This window comes from Coregonus clupeaformis, chromosome 24 (genome assembly GCF_020615455.1).
Source record: "Coregonus clupeaformis isolate EN_2021a chromosome 24, ASM2061545v1, whole genome shotgun sequence".
NCBI classification, from domain to species: Eukaryota; Metazoa; Chordata; class Actinopteri; order Salmoniformes; family Salmonidae; genus Coregonus; species Coregonus clupeaformis.
Window position 1 is genome coordinate 42,091,873 of NC_059215.1, and position 16,142 is coordinate 42,108,014.

At 44.6% G+C, this 16,142-nt stretch overlaps 1 protein-coding gene across 1 annotated transcript in view; it reads left to right on the top strand.

Moving 5' to 3' along the window:
• LOC121537546 (bone morphogenetic protein 7-like) overlaps positions 1-14,246 on the top strand; it is a 59,025-nt gene extending 44,779 nt beyond the window's left edge. The window contains exons 2-7 of the mRNA XM_041845154.2: positions 7,704-7,896; positions 9,192-9,340; positions 11,147-11,353; positions 12,431-12,507; positions 13,108-13,218; positions 13,421-14,246. Of these exons, the coding sequence (XP_041701088.1) occupies positions 7,704-7,896; positions 9,192-9,340; positions 11,147-11,353; positions 12,431-12,507; positions 13,108-13,218; positions 13,421-13,570 (887 nt within the window). The 3' untranslated portion in view covers positions 13,571-14,246. The remainder of the gene's footprint in view (positions 1-7,703; positions 7,897-9,191; positions 9,341-11,146; positions 11,354-12,430; positions 12,508-13,107; positions 13,219-13,420) is intronic.
• Positions 14,247-16,142: the final 1,896 nt, after the last annotated feature.

Sequence of the window (16,142 nt, forward strand, 5' to 3'; positions counted from 1 at the left end):
TTTGAAAAACATAATTCCACTTTGACATTATGGGGTATTGTGTGTTTAGGCCAGTGACAAAAAAATCTCAATTAAATCCATTTTAAATTCAGGCTGTAACACAACAAAATGTGGAAAACGTCCAGGGCATGAATACTTTCTGAAGTCACATCCCAGCAAACATATAATTTGAGTCCCAAAATGATGCTTTACATATTTCTTGATATATTAGAAATTTGGTAGTGACACTTCTTAAAATACATAAAGACTTACCAACTTGAAAACTTGGACAGACTACTCACAGTAGACAGCTGGAAGGGGGTGGGGCAATTCATTCATGTTTAAAAATAAACACAACGACTGATTATATTGGTAACTTTCAATGTAATAATAAAACAACTGAAGATGTCTTAAATAATAGAAATAGCTAAGACTTGAGAATGGGTTACGTGCCTTGCCCAAGGGCACATCAACAGATTTTTCACGTAGTCGGCTCGGGGATTTGAATCAGTGACCTTTTGGTTGCTGTTCCAATGCTCTTAACCGCTAGGTTACCTGGTGTTTTCAAACATGAGTCAGGGTTTGGGACAGCCACCGCTCTATAGAAATAGCTGTATAAACAATGACTTTGTACTATATTCATTGAACAATATGTTTGGTATTGCCTTGGATTGAATAAGAACATATCAAGATGCAAATAAATGTCATAAGTGTAGAGACTTAACAGCTTTTATAAATATCGTTTTTTGGGGTGGGTCTCTAATTTGCACCACTTCTGTAGAATCATCCATATAGCCTACACACCAATGATGCTGGGGTCAGCTGTTCATTCACCGGCACCCACATGCAATTGCTAATAACCCATCTGCAACCGCCTGGCTATATGTGATCAAGTGAAAATCTGAGGCCCGCACCCGATCCTAACCTGCAAATATAGAAAATGCGGTGTACAGTCAGAGATGCCAGAACAAATCTTTGACACGGGGTGAGGGATTTTTTTAGGGCTATGTTTCTGCTTATAATTGCCAACATTTTGGTAGGCTATTTGTTAGCCAACATTTTGGTAGGCTCTTCTCTTCTGTCATACATCCTTGCTCACCAGAAAATATGTCATACATCGATAGAATGAACGCTTTAATCTAGTAGTTTTCTCTTTCATCTCTGCATCTCTTGCGCACCAAAGACGTTTAGGGACCGGGGAGAAAATGCTATAAAAAAATGTAAAACATGTGAAAGATTTTCAATCAGCTTGAACTGTTTTAAGGGCCTATGTAGCATTGATATGTGTCAGAAACATTCATTCTGGTGTCAAAATTGACTACAAAGTGTAAATAGGATAATTTTGATTATAATGTCAGTCTAGTCCAAAACTGAGTTTAGTAAGTGACTGCGTCATGACTTACTTGAGGGTTTGGTTTGGATTACAATTATGTAAACAATTCACTCCTCCTTTTGCCTATTAACACGTGGTGGCACCGTGTTTTCTGGGAAAAGACTGGGCGAGTTCGCTTTGCATGGCTCGGTGCCCCTGGCTGGCGGAAACCTCTCATTAGGAGGACCAATGGAATGGTCGAAAATGAGCAAACCCGGCGCACCAGGCCATGCAAAACAAATCCCCCAGACAACACAGTGTTGTCTGGGGGACTTGTTTTGCATGGCCTGGTGCGCCGGGTTTGCTCATTTTCGACCATCTTTGGCAGTAGCTTTATGTACAATGCACATTTTGATCGGGAAATAGCTACTCTAGTGAAATTGGGCTTCCGTAAAGTTTTTCAACAATCAGATGGCCAGGATATGGATTACATCCAACGCTAGCTACAAGTTCTGCGGGCTGTCAACCGTCAAGTGTGAGACTGTGCCTGGTGTTGTTGCTGACGGTGAGCTAGCTGCTGTCAGCTTGGCTAAACACAAAGTCAGTGCCCGCTTTACTTTCTATTTGCCTCTTCCGCTCTACTTGAGCCCACACATAGAACTGAATAAGCCCTTGTTTGTTGTGATTGAATGGCAAATACACCCCCCCCCAAAAAAAAACACCGACATGAAACCACACCCCGAAGACAACTCTTGTTTGCCTTCAGTCATGGCCGCTAGCATTTCTTAATGAGCATTGATGAAAACACTTGCAGTTCTCCTTTAAAAGCTGTGAAAACCCAACAAAAACAATTCAATGTTTCTGATAAGATTTCAGTTTGGCTTGGATGTGTATTTTATGTGGTTGAAATAGTATCAGCTTTTATGATGCTGATAAAGATAGCACCTTTACAGACGGTCCCTAACAGAGCATTCATTCTCTCAAGATGCTGAAAGAAAGAAAAATATTTCTCCACTCCTGTTCCCAAGTCAAAATGTACATTTGGTGTATCATTTTACTGCAATAATTGTTTAATTCTGCAGGATTTAATATTATATTAGGCTATGTGAGAGGTTATAGACCTACAGTCAGTGTCCAGATTTCAGTTAGGCCTACTATTCCATTAAATCCATCTGAACAGTACAGTTTCCTTGACGTGCCATATTTGAAGTCCCCGTCTTCTGACTGTCAAATTTGTATAGCGCCTCACAATCATCACACATAACATATTTCCCTAACATTAGGCTACTGTTCTGGCCCTCCCTTCTCTTTATTTTCAACTCTCCATTTCACCGCTTTTCTCTTATTGAATTAAACTCCAACAGTGGATCAATGTTAACCTTTTCTGCCCAAGTTCCCAAAACCATTTGGCAATTGGCGTGTATTTAGCGTGCATACAGTTAGGCCCTAAAGCTTAGGCTTACGCCCTAACGCCAGATAAAAATAATGAAAGAAAAACCTGAATGTAGCCTGTAGATATGAATTGCACAAGAGTTATACATTTATGTATTTTTTATGTATTGTGTTTCTTTATTCAACCCGTCCGCCACCCACCCGCCCTTCATCCACACAATATTTCATGACCCTAAACCCGCACGCCCTGTGAATATAACCGCGGGGACTGCAGGTTATGAGTCAACCCGCACATCACTACCACACACACACTCACTCTGTGTGCTGAGTCAATGTCACTTTGTCTAGTTATATCACTATTGGCATGTGGAAAACAGAGGAACAAAGCGGAACAAAAACACATATACATAAAAAAAATATAAAGACCAAAAAGACATGTTAGCATGAGATCAACACATGATTAATAGATGCTTCTGTCTAATAGACCAGGGGCCCCCAATTACATTCAGCCTTGGGCCGATTTTTCGGGGGGCCAGAACATAGTTATAAATCATTTGGACACTGCAAATTCACCGCAAGATTCCCAAACAGATATGGTATTTGACAAAAACAGAATCATTTCAATCCTTGATTACATTGGGATACGATCACATATGCCTCTTGGGAACAGATTTCCTAAATTAAAATCTAGGTGAGCTGATTTCCTGGTGATTTTACAGTCTTTTAGGTCCAACAACGAAAACAATTTTCAAAAAAAAAAAAAGAGTATTATTTTTGTATTATTGTTTTGCTCAGAAAACTTGGGGGGCCAAATAATATCACACAAGGACCGAATTTAGCCCGTCGGCCACCTATTGGGGAACCCTGCAATAGACTAACAGGGGCAGAGGTTTGCAGTGTCTATGTGTTTACAGTAGAGCCCTCCAAACCCATTACGTTGTAGTGAAGGCCATAGAGTGGCGGACGTCATCCACTGTACAGACCTACCTCACTGAGATGGAAACACTCATGCTGCTGCTGCTCTGTCTGCTGTGACTCTGATGTGCTTTGGCTTAGGCCATACAAAAATAGATGTTTTATTGTCACACACCAGATAGGAAGAGGGGAGGGGAGCGGAGAGGAGAGGAGCAGGTGTTGGCAGCACTGAGAGCGTTCCTGATGTCTCTGCTGGGCTCCAGTCAGTTATAGTAGTATAATGTATGTATTGTGGACACACTCAGTGTAACCTTTTGGGGATGACTCAGGACGGTGGCATTATGAAAGCCCCAATTCACATGGCAGGCCTATAGCACAGGTGTGGAATGGATGGGGTGGCTGTACTGGTGGGGGGGTATGAGGGTAAGGGGATTATACCAACATATAACATATGCGTCTGTTTTGGCGCATTAATTCCTAGTGGTTAAGGTTAGGGCTATGGTTTGGGGAAAGCTTAAATATAATAATTGAAGGAAAACCACCCAAAAACTATCGTTTGGTATTTGTTTCATGAGTCCATTGTTGATATAGTTCCAAAATGTTTTCTATGTCAGCAATCAAGTTTTCAAGATATATAACTTTAAAATACAGAAATGCATCATACCGGCTGTAAATATATGTTTTATTGCCACACACCAGATAGGTGCAGTGAAATGTGTTGTTTTACAGCAGGGTTCTTCAATTCCGGTCCTGGAGGGCCGAAACACTTCTGTTTTTTATTTCTATCTGGTAGTTAATTGCACTCAACTGGTGTCCCAGGTCTGAATTAGCCCCTGATTAGAAGGAGAGGATGAAAAACAGAGGTGTTTCAGGACTGGAAATGAAGAACCCTGTTTTACAAGGTCAGCCATAGTAGAACAGCACCCCTGGAGGAAATTAGGGTTAAGTGTAGTATATTGAAAGTTATATATGTTGAAAACTTGATTGCTGACATGCAAAACATTTTGGGACTATATCAACAAAAATATTTTTCTTTACAACTTGCTATATCAAGTATCAGCAACTATTCTCCTGGCTTGGTAGAGCATTGTGAACTGCCGTGGTGCAGCGGTCATAGCAACACGCTTTGGTTGGGTCCATAGGAAGGCTTCTCAGGACCTTTTCAAATGTCAGAAATCAAAGTCTATTACTAGTGATCAGCCTGGATTATAAACACACACAGCCCCGCACACACACACACACACACATTATACACTATGGGTGCCTATGGAAGAGTCAGGACAGTAGGAGCCTAGAAGCCAGCAGTAATGAGAGAGAGAGAGAGAGAGAGAGAGAGAGAGAGAGAGAGAGAGAGAGAGAGAGAGAGAGAGAGAGAGAGAGAGAGCAGAGAGAGAGCGAGAGAGAGAGAGAGAGGAGGAGAGAGAGAGAGAGAGAGAGAGAGGCAGAGGCGAGAGAGAGAGAGAGAGAGAGAGAGAGAGAGAGAGCGAGAGAGAGAGAGAGAGAGAAAGCTGTCCCCTTTCGACAGTAATTAGATCCATGTCTTTACCCTGCACTCACTGCCTAGTCAGACAGTGCTGCCTTTGTACAACACACATGCACAGCACACACAAACACACACATATGAACACCGTTTCTGTCTCTGTGTCATGTGTTCGATATGAATAACAGAGACAAAGTGATCAAGAGGTGGTGAGGGTAGATAGAGTGAGGGTTAATAGGGTGAATTAACATAACAGTAAAAAGAAGAATCAGAGATAGAGAGATTTAAAAAAGTAGGAGGTAGAAGAGAGTGAATAGAATCCAAGCACTCATCAATGGGCAATGTGTTCTCCTCAGTAGATCAGCTTTTCTCACTCACACCCATAGCAGCTGGTACAGCACAATGGCATCTGACATCTCAGTATGTGAAACTGGTGTGTGTGTGTGTTTCACTCTATGCGTGTGTATTCCCTCTGTGTGTGTGTATGTGTGTGTGTTTGTGCATGTTTCACTCTCTGTGTGTGTGTGTGTGTGTGTGTGTGTATGTGTATGTGTGTGTGTTTGTGCATGTTTCGCTCTCTCTGTGTGTGTGTGTGTGTGTGTGTGTGTGTGTGTGTGTGTGTGTGTGTGTGTGTGTGTGTGTGTGTGTGTGTGTGGACTGGAGGCCTTGGCAGAGATGTGTCCCTGGCAGTACAGCCAAAGCTGCTCAGAGTTCAGAGGCGGTCTGTCTGATAAAGAGCTGTTGAGTGGGGAGCAGGGTGATGGGGTGCTAGAAAGGGTTGGTTGGTGGGCTTAGGTCACCAGGCCCTGTCCTGATCACAACTGAAAAGAGGAGGGGAGGAGAGAGATGGGAGGGAGGGAGGGAGGGAGGGGAGGAGTAAATTAGATCAAACTGGAGTTCTCTGTGATCCAACGAAGAGGCACGTGACTCTGTATAGGCTCAGAGACACACAGGGATGGAAAACACTGGTCATGTAGCATACATATTTTCCAAAGTGACTTTGACAATATTGACAGAGACACATAATGTAGGCCCCATGGAAATTGAAGAGGGGGAGGCAAAGCCTGGAGAAGATGACAGACAAGGCAGTGACCCCTGGGTCATCCTGCTGGGACATGAGAGGTCAGGGGTCAGGGGTATAGCTTCCGGGGGTCTGGGGGGTGTAGAGGAGATAGGGAGATCCTCATACTTATACTGTGAGTGTGTGTGTCTGCGCGTACAGTTGCGGCCAAATATATTAGCACACTTGCACTTTTCTTAAATCATTCCGTATTTCTTTTTAAATAAGTTTAAATTAAAGAAAATGTTTGGTATCCACACGTTGTTATTGGATTTTCAACATTGCAGAACCAATTTTATTTTTGTAAACTTAAGTTTACAATTTTAATTGAGAAAATAAAGACAAATGGCATAGACAAACTGATTGGCACCCATTGGTTGCCCAGCCTTTTGCCAAGATAACTGCCAAAAAATGCTGTGGGATTGCTTTGCTGCACTGGGAGCCTTGAATGTGCGCAAGGCATCATGAAATCAGCAGATTATCAGGTGTTTTGTAGTCCAATGTTTAACCCAGTGTCTAAGAACTGGGTGTCTATTGAAGGTTGTGGGTCTTCCCAGCAGGACAACGACACCAAACACACATCAAAAACCACCAAGGAATGGTTAACAAGAGATGCTGGACTATTCTGGAGTGGGCAGCGAAGAGTCCAGATCTGAAACATCCAAAACCTATGAAAACAGCAGTTGGTGGAGGGCATCCCTCAAATATTGAAGAATTAGAGCAGTTTGCTGCTGAAAAGTGGGCCAAATTGTAAGTAGAAAGGTGCAGCAAGCTCATTGATGGCTACAAGAAGTGTTTGTCTGCAGTTATCTTGGCCAAAGTCTGTGCAACCAAGTACTAGCTGCTAATCATTTGGTCTATACCATTTGTATTTATTTTCTAAATTAAAATTGTGAACTTAAGTTTACAAAAATAAATGTGGTTCTACAATGTTTAAATCCAATAAAAAGGTGTGGTAACCCACATTTTTATTTTTACATTTCAACTTATTTGAGAAGAAACAGGGAATTATTTAAGAAAAGTGCAAGGGTGCCAATATATTTGGCCTCAACTGTATGTGCGTATATGTGGTGTGAGTGTGTGCACCACCTCATGAAATCCAGATGAGAAGAGGGGAGGAGGAGAGGAGAAATGAGTCTCTGGGTTTCGGAGAGGAAGAGAGAGAAAAAGAGTGTTGTAAAGCTGTCAGCAGCACATGCAGCTCTCAATCATAGGGCTGTAGCACCAGGAGACATCCATTCAGAGAAGCACATGGAGAACATGGATGGATGTGTCTGTCTCACTACGTCATCCAAGGTTGCATCAGGGTGAATGTGTCAGGACACAAGACTGTATGATAGACAGTCTGTCCGTCTGTCCGTCTGTCCGTCTGTCCGTCTGTCCGTCTGTCCGTCTGTCTGTCTGTCTGTCTGTCTGTCTGTCTGTCTGTCTGTCTGTCTGTCTGTCTGTCTGTCTGTTCTACCTTCCGTCAGGCTCATTATAGTGTGTGTCTGTGTCTGAGTGTGTGTGTATGTGTGTTTGGGGTGTTCTGTCTGTCTGATCCTGTGTGTGTTTGTGTGTTCCAGTGGAGCACGATAAGGACTTCCTCCCCATCCGGCGGCACCACCGAGAGTTCCGTTTCGACCTATCACGTATCCCTGAGGGGGAGGCAGTCACCACCGCAGAGTTCCGCATCTATAAGGACTTCATCCACGAACGCTTTGACAATGAGACCTTCCGCATCAGTGTCTATCAGGTGCTGGAGGAACACAATGACAGGTGAGGGTGTGTATGTGTGTGTATGTGTGTGTGTGTGTGTGTGTGTGTTTGGTTTTAGTGTACTTGTGGGGACCAGAAGTCCTCACAAGTAAAATAAGGAACATTCGGTCCCCATAAGGAAAAAGGCTATTTTAGGCTTAGAGTTTAGATTTAGGGTTACAATTAGGATTAGGGTTACAATTAGGGTTAGGGATTAGGGGATAGGTTTAGTTTTAGGTTTAGGGTTAGGGGTTTGGGGTTAAGTTTAGGGTTAGGGTTAAGATTAGGGTTAGGGTTAGGTAAAGGGTTAAGGTTAGTGGTTAGGGAAAATAGAATTAAGAATGGGAATCAATTGTTGGGTCCCACAAGGATAGTAAAACTCACGTGTGTGTGAACCAGAGCACTATGATACACTATCCATACTGTCAGTAGACTAACCCTGGTCTGGGAGGAATTAATGGATACATGAAGAAGAAGGAAAGAATATCAGAAAGGAAAAGAGGAGAAAAAGAGAAAAACATCCCACAACAGTGATAGATAGTTGGACAAGGATTTAAGGGAAGTAGGAGACATTGAAATGTTTTTCTCTTATGTGTGTTTCTTTCTCTCTCTCTCTGCTTCTCTCTCTCTCTCTCTCTCTCTCTCTCTCTCTCTCTCTCTCTCTCTCTCTCTCTCTCTCTCTCTCTCTCTCTCTCTCTCTCTCTATGCCCCTCTCTCTCTCTCTCTCTCTCTCTCTCTCTCTCTCTCTCTCTCTCTCTCTCTCTCTCTCTCTCTCTCTCTCTCTCTCTCTCTCTCTCTCTCTCTCTCTCTCTCTCTCTCTCTCTCTCTCTCTCTCTCTCTCTCTCTCTCTCTCTCTCTCTCTCTCTCTCTCTCTCCCTCGTTCTCTCTTTCTCTGCCTCTCCCCCTCTCTGGCTCTCCCCCTTAATTCCAGTGTGTGAAGGACAGTGTGTTCAGTATACAGTCGTTTATAAAGCCATTATTATAAATTAAGGAAATGAAGTGTTCCCCTGGGCCCCACCATCTGGAGCCCTCCCTCCTCTCTCTCACCCTGATCTCGCTCCCTCACTCGCTTTTCTCCTCGGTTCCATGCTTCATTCGCTTGACCTCACTCAATCGTACATCCTTTCTAAGTATGCAGGCTTGTGTGTGTGTATGTGTGTGTGTCTTTGTATCTTTGTGCATGTATGCATAGTTGCGTCCCATGTGTGTCTATGTCTGTGTGTTTGTCTATGTATTTGTCTGTGTCTTTGTCTGTGTGTTTGTCTGTGTGATTGTCTGTGTGTTTTTACTCATGCATGGGTGTGTTTCTCCTCCAGGGAGTCAGACCTGTTTCTGTTGGACTCGCGGGTCATCTGGGCGGCTGAGGAGGGCTGGCTGGTGTTTGACTTGACAGTGACCAGTAACCAATGGGTCTTGAACCCTGGACACAACCTGGGCCTGCAGCTGGCTCTGGAGAGCACTGACGGTGAGTAGAGGGTATTAGAAGCAGGTTCAGGAACCAGAGGGAGCTCTCTAAACCACAACTACAGTATGAGGGTTCAAACCCAATAGGAACCTGGGCCCATATCCATTTGGCGTCTTAAAGAGTATGAGCACTGATCTAGGATCAGGTCCCCCCTGTCCATCTACAGTAATCTTATCCATTATGATCTAAAAAGCAAAACTGATCCTAGATCAGCACTCCCACGTACTCTGAGATGCTTTATGGAAAATGGGCCGTGGCCTGGATTCAGCTTGGCTGGCGCGTAAAACCCACGAATCCAGATAAACAAAGAGGTGTAATGGGTTTGCATTCAAAAACATGTCACATAAAGCGTTCTTCATAATTCAATGTTTTGTATTATTTTCACTGCATCAGGGATAGCGTACCCGAAACGTCTGTGTACACTATCCCTGATGCAGTGAAAATAATTCAAAACGTTGAATAATGAAGAAAGCTTTATGCGACATGTTTTTGAGTGCGAACCCATTACACCGCTTTGTTTATCTGGATTAATTTAAGGACAGGAGACCGCATGAACAGTATGACCTCAGTGCATACCAATGTCACATGCTCTATCAGCACACAGCACAGAGACAGAGCACATTGATAGAGAATACAGGGCTTCATTATTTAACATCATTCACTATGCCCTCATCATCATTATCACCCATGCAGAAGAGATTCAAACAAACAACATGTAGTGTGGATATATTTCTATCGAGTCAAGTTGATCTTTTGAGCAGAGGAGAGATTGTTATCAGGACGGCAGGATGTTTCTAATTGACAAACAATAACAACAACGGCAGCATCAACAGTAGCACAGTATGACAGTGTTTCTGCGGAGACTGTTGTCTCAGTCGCAGGATGTTAGGTGGAGAAAAACAAAACACAGTCTCACGTTAGGGACTGTGTGTGTATGTGTGTGGGTGTAAGTCTGTGTGTGCGTGTGTGTGTGTGTGTTGGGAGGGAGTATGGGCGGGCGTGTGCTGACAGGCGCGTGGGATGTCCCGTCGCTGTGGGCTGCTGGCAACCTGAGTTTACCTCGGCACCATCATCACAGGCACATTCCTCTGAGTGAACATCACACACACACACCCTAGACACTGTCAGATCCATTGGGAGAGAGTATTTCTCTTTGATGTCTGGTATTACTTTGGTGCTTGACATTTCCAAGGTCTAAACTGGAAGTGAACGAGAGAGCGAGCGAGAGAGAGAGAGAGAGTGAGAGAGAGAGAGAGTGAGAGAGAGAGAGAGCGAGTGAGGGAGAGAGAGAGAGAGAGAGAGAGAGAGAGATTGAGGGAGAGAGAGAGAGAGAGAGAGAGAGAGAGAGAGAGAGAGAGAGAGAGAGAGAGAGAGAGAGAGAGAGAGAGAGAGAGAGAGAGAGAGAGAGAGAGAGAGAGAGAGAGAGAGAGAGAGAGAGAGAGAGAGAGAGAGAGAGAGAGAGAGAGAGAGAGAGAGAGAGAGAAAGAGAAAGAGAGTGAGGGAGAGAAAGGAATTTAGGGAGGAAAACATCATATTTGGTAAAACATCCATTTCAGGATTACACAGACTAAAGAAATGGTTCTCATTAGAGACTGAGTGGACCACACACACTTTAGAGACACAGTCACACACACATAGTCACACACACACACACACAGACACACACACACAAGATGAAAGTAAGCGTTACATTGGACGGTGTAAACCATTTGTATCCTGTACGTACAACTAATAATACTTGAAACTTGAAACACACATACACAGGCAATGTCTCTGACTCTCTGTCCTCTGTGTCTCCCCCTGCAGGTGTGAGTGTGAACCCGCGAGTGGCAGGGCTGATCGGCCGCAGTGGTCCTCAGAATAAACAGCCCTTCATGGTGGCCTTCTTCAAAGCCACCGAGGTGCACCTGCGCAGCATCCGCTCGGCAACAGGGGGCACCAAACAACGCAACCCCAACCGCTCCAAAGGAGCCAACAAGGGCCAGGAGGCACTCCGAGTGGCCAACATCGCAGGTAGGGACTGGGGGTTGAGGGGAAAGGGAAGCTTAGAGAATGTAGCCTACAGCAGTATATGTATCTGTTGATGGTCTTTTAAATGCCATTGTGATATGTTGGTAGATGCTGGTGTAGTGATGGCTGGCTCCAGGTGAAATGAGAGACAGATGGAGGCCAGAGCTATTACTGTCTACTACAGCCTCCTTACCAGAATTCTCTCCAAGGGCCAACACACACGCTCACACACACACACACACACACACACACACACACACACACACACACACACACACACACACACACACACACACACACACACACACACACACACACACACACACACACACACACACATATAACTCACACACACACGCGCACACACACACTTTCCCCCTCCAAGGCACTCTGAGAATGCCTTTGTTTCTGAACCTCCCGTAACAGAGCGTACGTAGTTCATGGGAGCCTTACGGTGTGAGGTGTGAGAGAGCTGTGTTTATGCAGAGCTCTGAAACATTACACCATAATGCCTGGGCTTCAAATTGCTGCCGTGTTTATTTACACGAGCCTTACGGAGTGGACAGACAGGGCCAAGAACTCAGCATGGAGCGAAGGCAGGGCCCACGTTTGTGGCGGAGTACATCTGCACTGTGTGTGCGTGTGTGAGGGGGTTGAGGGCTGGACCGGCCTAGCACACATGGGCCAAATGCGCCTGTTTGGAAGTTTGAATGGTCTTTTTTTAAGAGCTGATGAGAACCAGTCGTTCCTGATCATTCCCAATCCCAACGACTGACTGGGACAAATTTATGTTCCACAGAACCCGTGAGGGTTACCAGAGGGAGGGAGGGATGGAGGGAGAGAATGGAAAAGAGAAGGGAAAGAACGGAGTGGTGAAAGAGATGGGTTAAGGCGCTTTGTCCCCTCTCACATGTGTTCTATGCCGTGGAAGTCACAGAGGATACAGAAGTCCCTAAACCTTGAACTACCCCTGAAGGTTTAGGCCTATTCAACATACACTGATTCCATGTACAGTAAGGTTCTATGTTTCCATGCAATAATATTGACAATGTTTTACACCCCTCTTTCTCTCTCCCCCAGAGAACAGCAGTGCTGATCAGAAGCAGGCGTGTAAGAAGCATGAGCTCTACGTCAGCTTCCGAGATCTGGGGTGGCAGGTACCGAGTGCACCCTACACATTCCTCTATGTCTCCCCCTTCGCTTCCGCTCCTTTTCTTTCATCCTCCCTCCCTCACTGTCTCTCCTTTTTTCTCACTCTCCTGCCCTTATTTCTTTCTCACCATTCTTTTCCTCCCTGTCCTCCCTAATGTCTTTTCTTAGCAGATACCTAAATCCAAAGTGATTTACAGGGCTCAATGTTGTCCATGATATCCATTTCAACAGCTGGGTAAACAGTAGGATATGCTAAGGAGAGGTGCAGACTTATTGCCTCCACAGTAAAATATGCACAATGAGTTCTGAGTTTAGAACCAGGAAGCTTGTTGTTACTACTACCATGACTACTGTGGAATGTATCGCATGCTGATTACACAATCCCAAGGAGGATAACAGTGTGCCTCTCTTTCTCTCTTTATCTGCCATCTCTCTCTCTTTCTCTCTCTTTATTTCCCTACCCTCTTTGTCTCTCTCTCTCTCTCTCTCTCTCTCTCTCTCTCTCTCTCTCTCTCTCTCTCTCTCTCTCTCTCTCTCTCTCTCTCTCTCTCTCTCTCTCTCTCTCTCTCTCTCTCTCTCTCTCTCTCTCTCGCTCCCTCTCTCAGGACTGGATCATAGCTCCAGAGGGCTATGCAGCGTACTACTGTGAAGGAGAGTGTGCCTTCCCTCTCAACTCCTACATGAACGCCACAAACCATGCCATCGTGCAGACACTAGTGAGTAACCTCTAAGAATAAACATTACTTTTTATTATCATTTGTATCATTCATGCAGTCAATGCACTAGAGAGCATCCACACAAAGACACATGCATTGACATGTTATCATATCTTCATTCATTTATTTTCACTTGATGTTGTCTCCCTTACTCCAACCCCCACCTTTCTACTCCCTGTCCTTGTCCCCCCTCCCTGTGCAGGTCCACCTAATAAACCCAGACACCATTCCTAAGCCCTGCTGTGCCCCCACCCAGCTCCATGCCATCTCAGTGCTCTACTTTGATGACAGCTCCAATGTCATCCTCAAGAAGTATCGCAATATGGTGGTCAGAGCCTGTGGCTGCCATTAGAATACAGCCAACCTCTCAACACACACACGCACGCATGCATCTAAATGTCCCTCAACGCAGGTCACTTTCATCGAGACTCTAGACTTTCTTCCCCAGATTTACCTGAATGGACACATGAATGGACTACATTATCCCAGTCTGCCTTGCTGAGCTTCTGGACGGGAGCTATATGAGGACCGGGCAGAATCATGCTTATTGAGTCCAACCTGGAACACACATACACACACACACACACATTCTTCCTGTGCTTTCTACTGTGTATGAGACATTTTAAGCAGTGATTGTATAGTAATACACAGTCAACAATCTTTTGTTCATTTAAATATTTTTTATTGTAGGTCAGTCTATTTTTCTAGATGTTATTGATCGATTATGTTTTTGTATGGTTTTTATGACTGAAAGGCTATAGGAAGTGTGGATGCTATATGGACTCTTCATTGGACAATACTGTGTAAATAGTTTTTCAAACAAAGAGAAGTGTATTTATTTCCTGGTCTCGGGAATGTTAAGGGTAGGTTCAATGTTTCTCCTGTGTACTCCAGTGTCTACATGCACATGTACTGTATTTTATGCAGCTCTTTACCTTGGGTCCCACTCATCATACAGTACAGCACAAACACGCACAAACACACACCTCTCTCTCTCTCTCTCTCTCTCTCTCTCTCTCTCTCTCTCTCTCTCTCTCTCTCTCTCTGTCTCTGTCTCTGTCTCTCTCTCTCTCTCTCTCTCTCTCTCTCTCTCTCTCTCTCTCTCTCTCTCTCCCTTTCTCTCTCTCTCTCTCTCTCTCTCTCTCTCTCTCTCTCTCTCTCTCTCTCTCTCTCTCTCTCTCTCTCTCTCTCTCTCTCTCTCTCTCTCTCTCTCTCTCTCTCTATCTATCTATCTATCTCTCTCGCTCTTGCTCTCGCTCTCGCTCTCGCTCTCTCTCTCTCTCATGCTCTCGCTCTCTCGCTCCTTCTCTGTTTCTCACCATGCTAGCTCTGTGAGTTGTTTTTCCTGCATAGTAACAGTGCTAAATCTGCCATCAGTATGGACCTATCACTACAGCCTTGTAATGGCAAATAACTCAGCCCGTTCCTCTCCGTATTCCAAACATTGTCTTAAAGACATGTTCTGATGTCATACGCACACTAGTGTATTGGACTCAGATAAGAATGCAAATTACGTACATGTTATTTTCAGAATGAAAATTCATTCCTATACTGTAGCTCTCCTTATAAGCTAGGCTTTGACTTGAGTGTTTTTCTTTTTACAATAAAAAGTGACACACAAGTCCTGGTGAAGTAATAATACAGAGAGAGTTTCAGAAAAACAAAAGGAAGAGAAAGATGGGGAATGAGAGAGAGAGAGAGAGAGAGAGAGAGAGAGAGAGAGAGAGAGAGAGAGAGAGAGAGAGAGAGAGAGAGAGAGAGAGAGAGAGAGAGAGAGAGAGAGAGAGAGTGTGTGTCTAGGGTGTGTGTGTGTGTGTGTGTGTGTGTGTGTGCACCTGTGTACCATTACCTTGAGCACCACTAGTCTGTTGTGTGCCAGGTGGTTTTAGGATGGTCTGTTGTTTTATCCTCTGCTGTAAAGTCTGATGTCTATCTCTTCCTTATTTAAGAGGACTATTTATTGAGAGCTGAGGCTGGTATTCTCTGCCAATGCAGCATCTTGTTCACTCACATAAGTCTTTGTTTTAATGCAAAACTGATTCAATAAAATCGGAGGGAGCATCACTGACTATCTGGTAGAGGATTATTTCACCCCCCCATTTCCATATTTCCTCACCTCTGGATTTTTCCTCTCTTCTCTTTTCTTTCCGCTCTTTGCTTTCTCCTCTTTCTCCTCTTTCCTATCCCCTCTCACTCATCGCCCCTTTCCTCTCTCCTCTCTCCTCTTTCCCCTTGCCTCTTTCCTCTCCCCTCTGTCTTCTCCATCCTGTTCATGACATGGCCTGGCTTGGATTAGTGCTCCTCGCCATTCGCAGACTTCTTAATGCAGCTACATTTAGCCTGTGTGAGTGTGTGTGTGTGTGTGTGCGTGTGTCACAGTGTGTTTCATGCCAAGAGTCTGGAGAACAGGGCAGTGTTTCAGCCTCCTCTAGGTCTAAACTTTTACACATAGCAATCTGTAACGACCTGGAGAAACGTTGGGACCAATTCCATTTAAATGAAGTGACTGAGTTAGAATGGAACCAGCTCCAGTGTATGTCAGTCCCATTCCTCAGACCACAGGTGTCAGGGGTCAATAGAGTGGTAATTTGGCTCTCAATCCTCTGCACCCAGAAGCTTTACTCCCCTACTCCCACCCTCTGCCTCCCCCAGCACTGCCCCCTTGCTGCCTGCCCCCAAACTTGACCCCGAACACTGCCTGTCTTCAGCCCTCATCAACTTTCCATCCTCAAGACCTGACCTCCAGCAGCACCAACCCACTGTAGAAATGAATGAGGGATCTCTATGGCCCACCCATCCATCACCACCTCTCCCTCTGACTTCCTCCTGGTGTCACATTGTTTTATGTCCCTACAGGCTCCACTGTTACCTCATCAGACTGATGAAGAGAAGGAACAGTTCTGTTTATTTATTCCTCCCCAGAG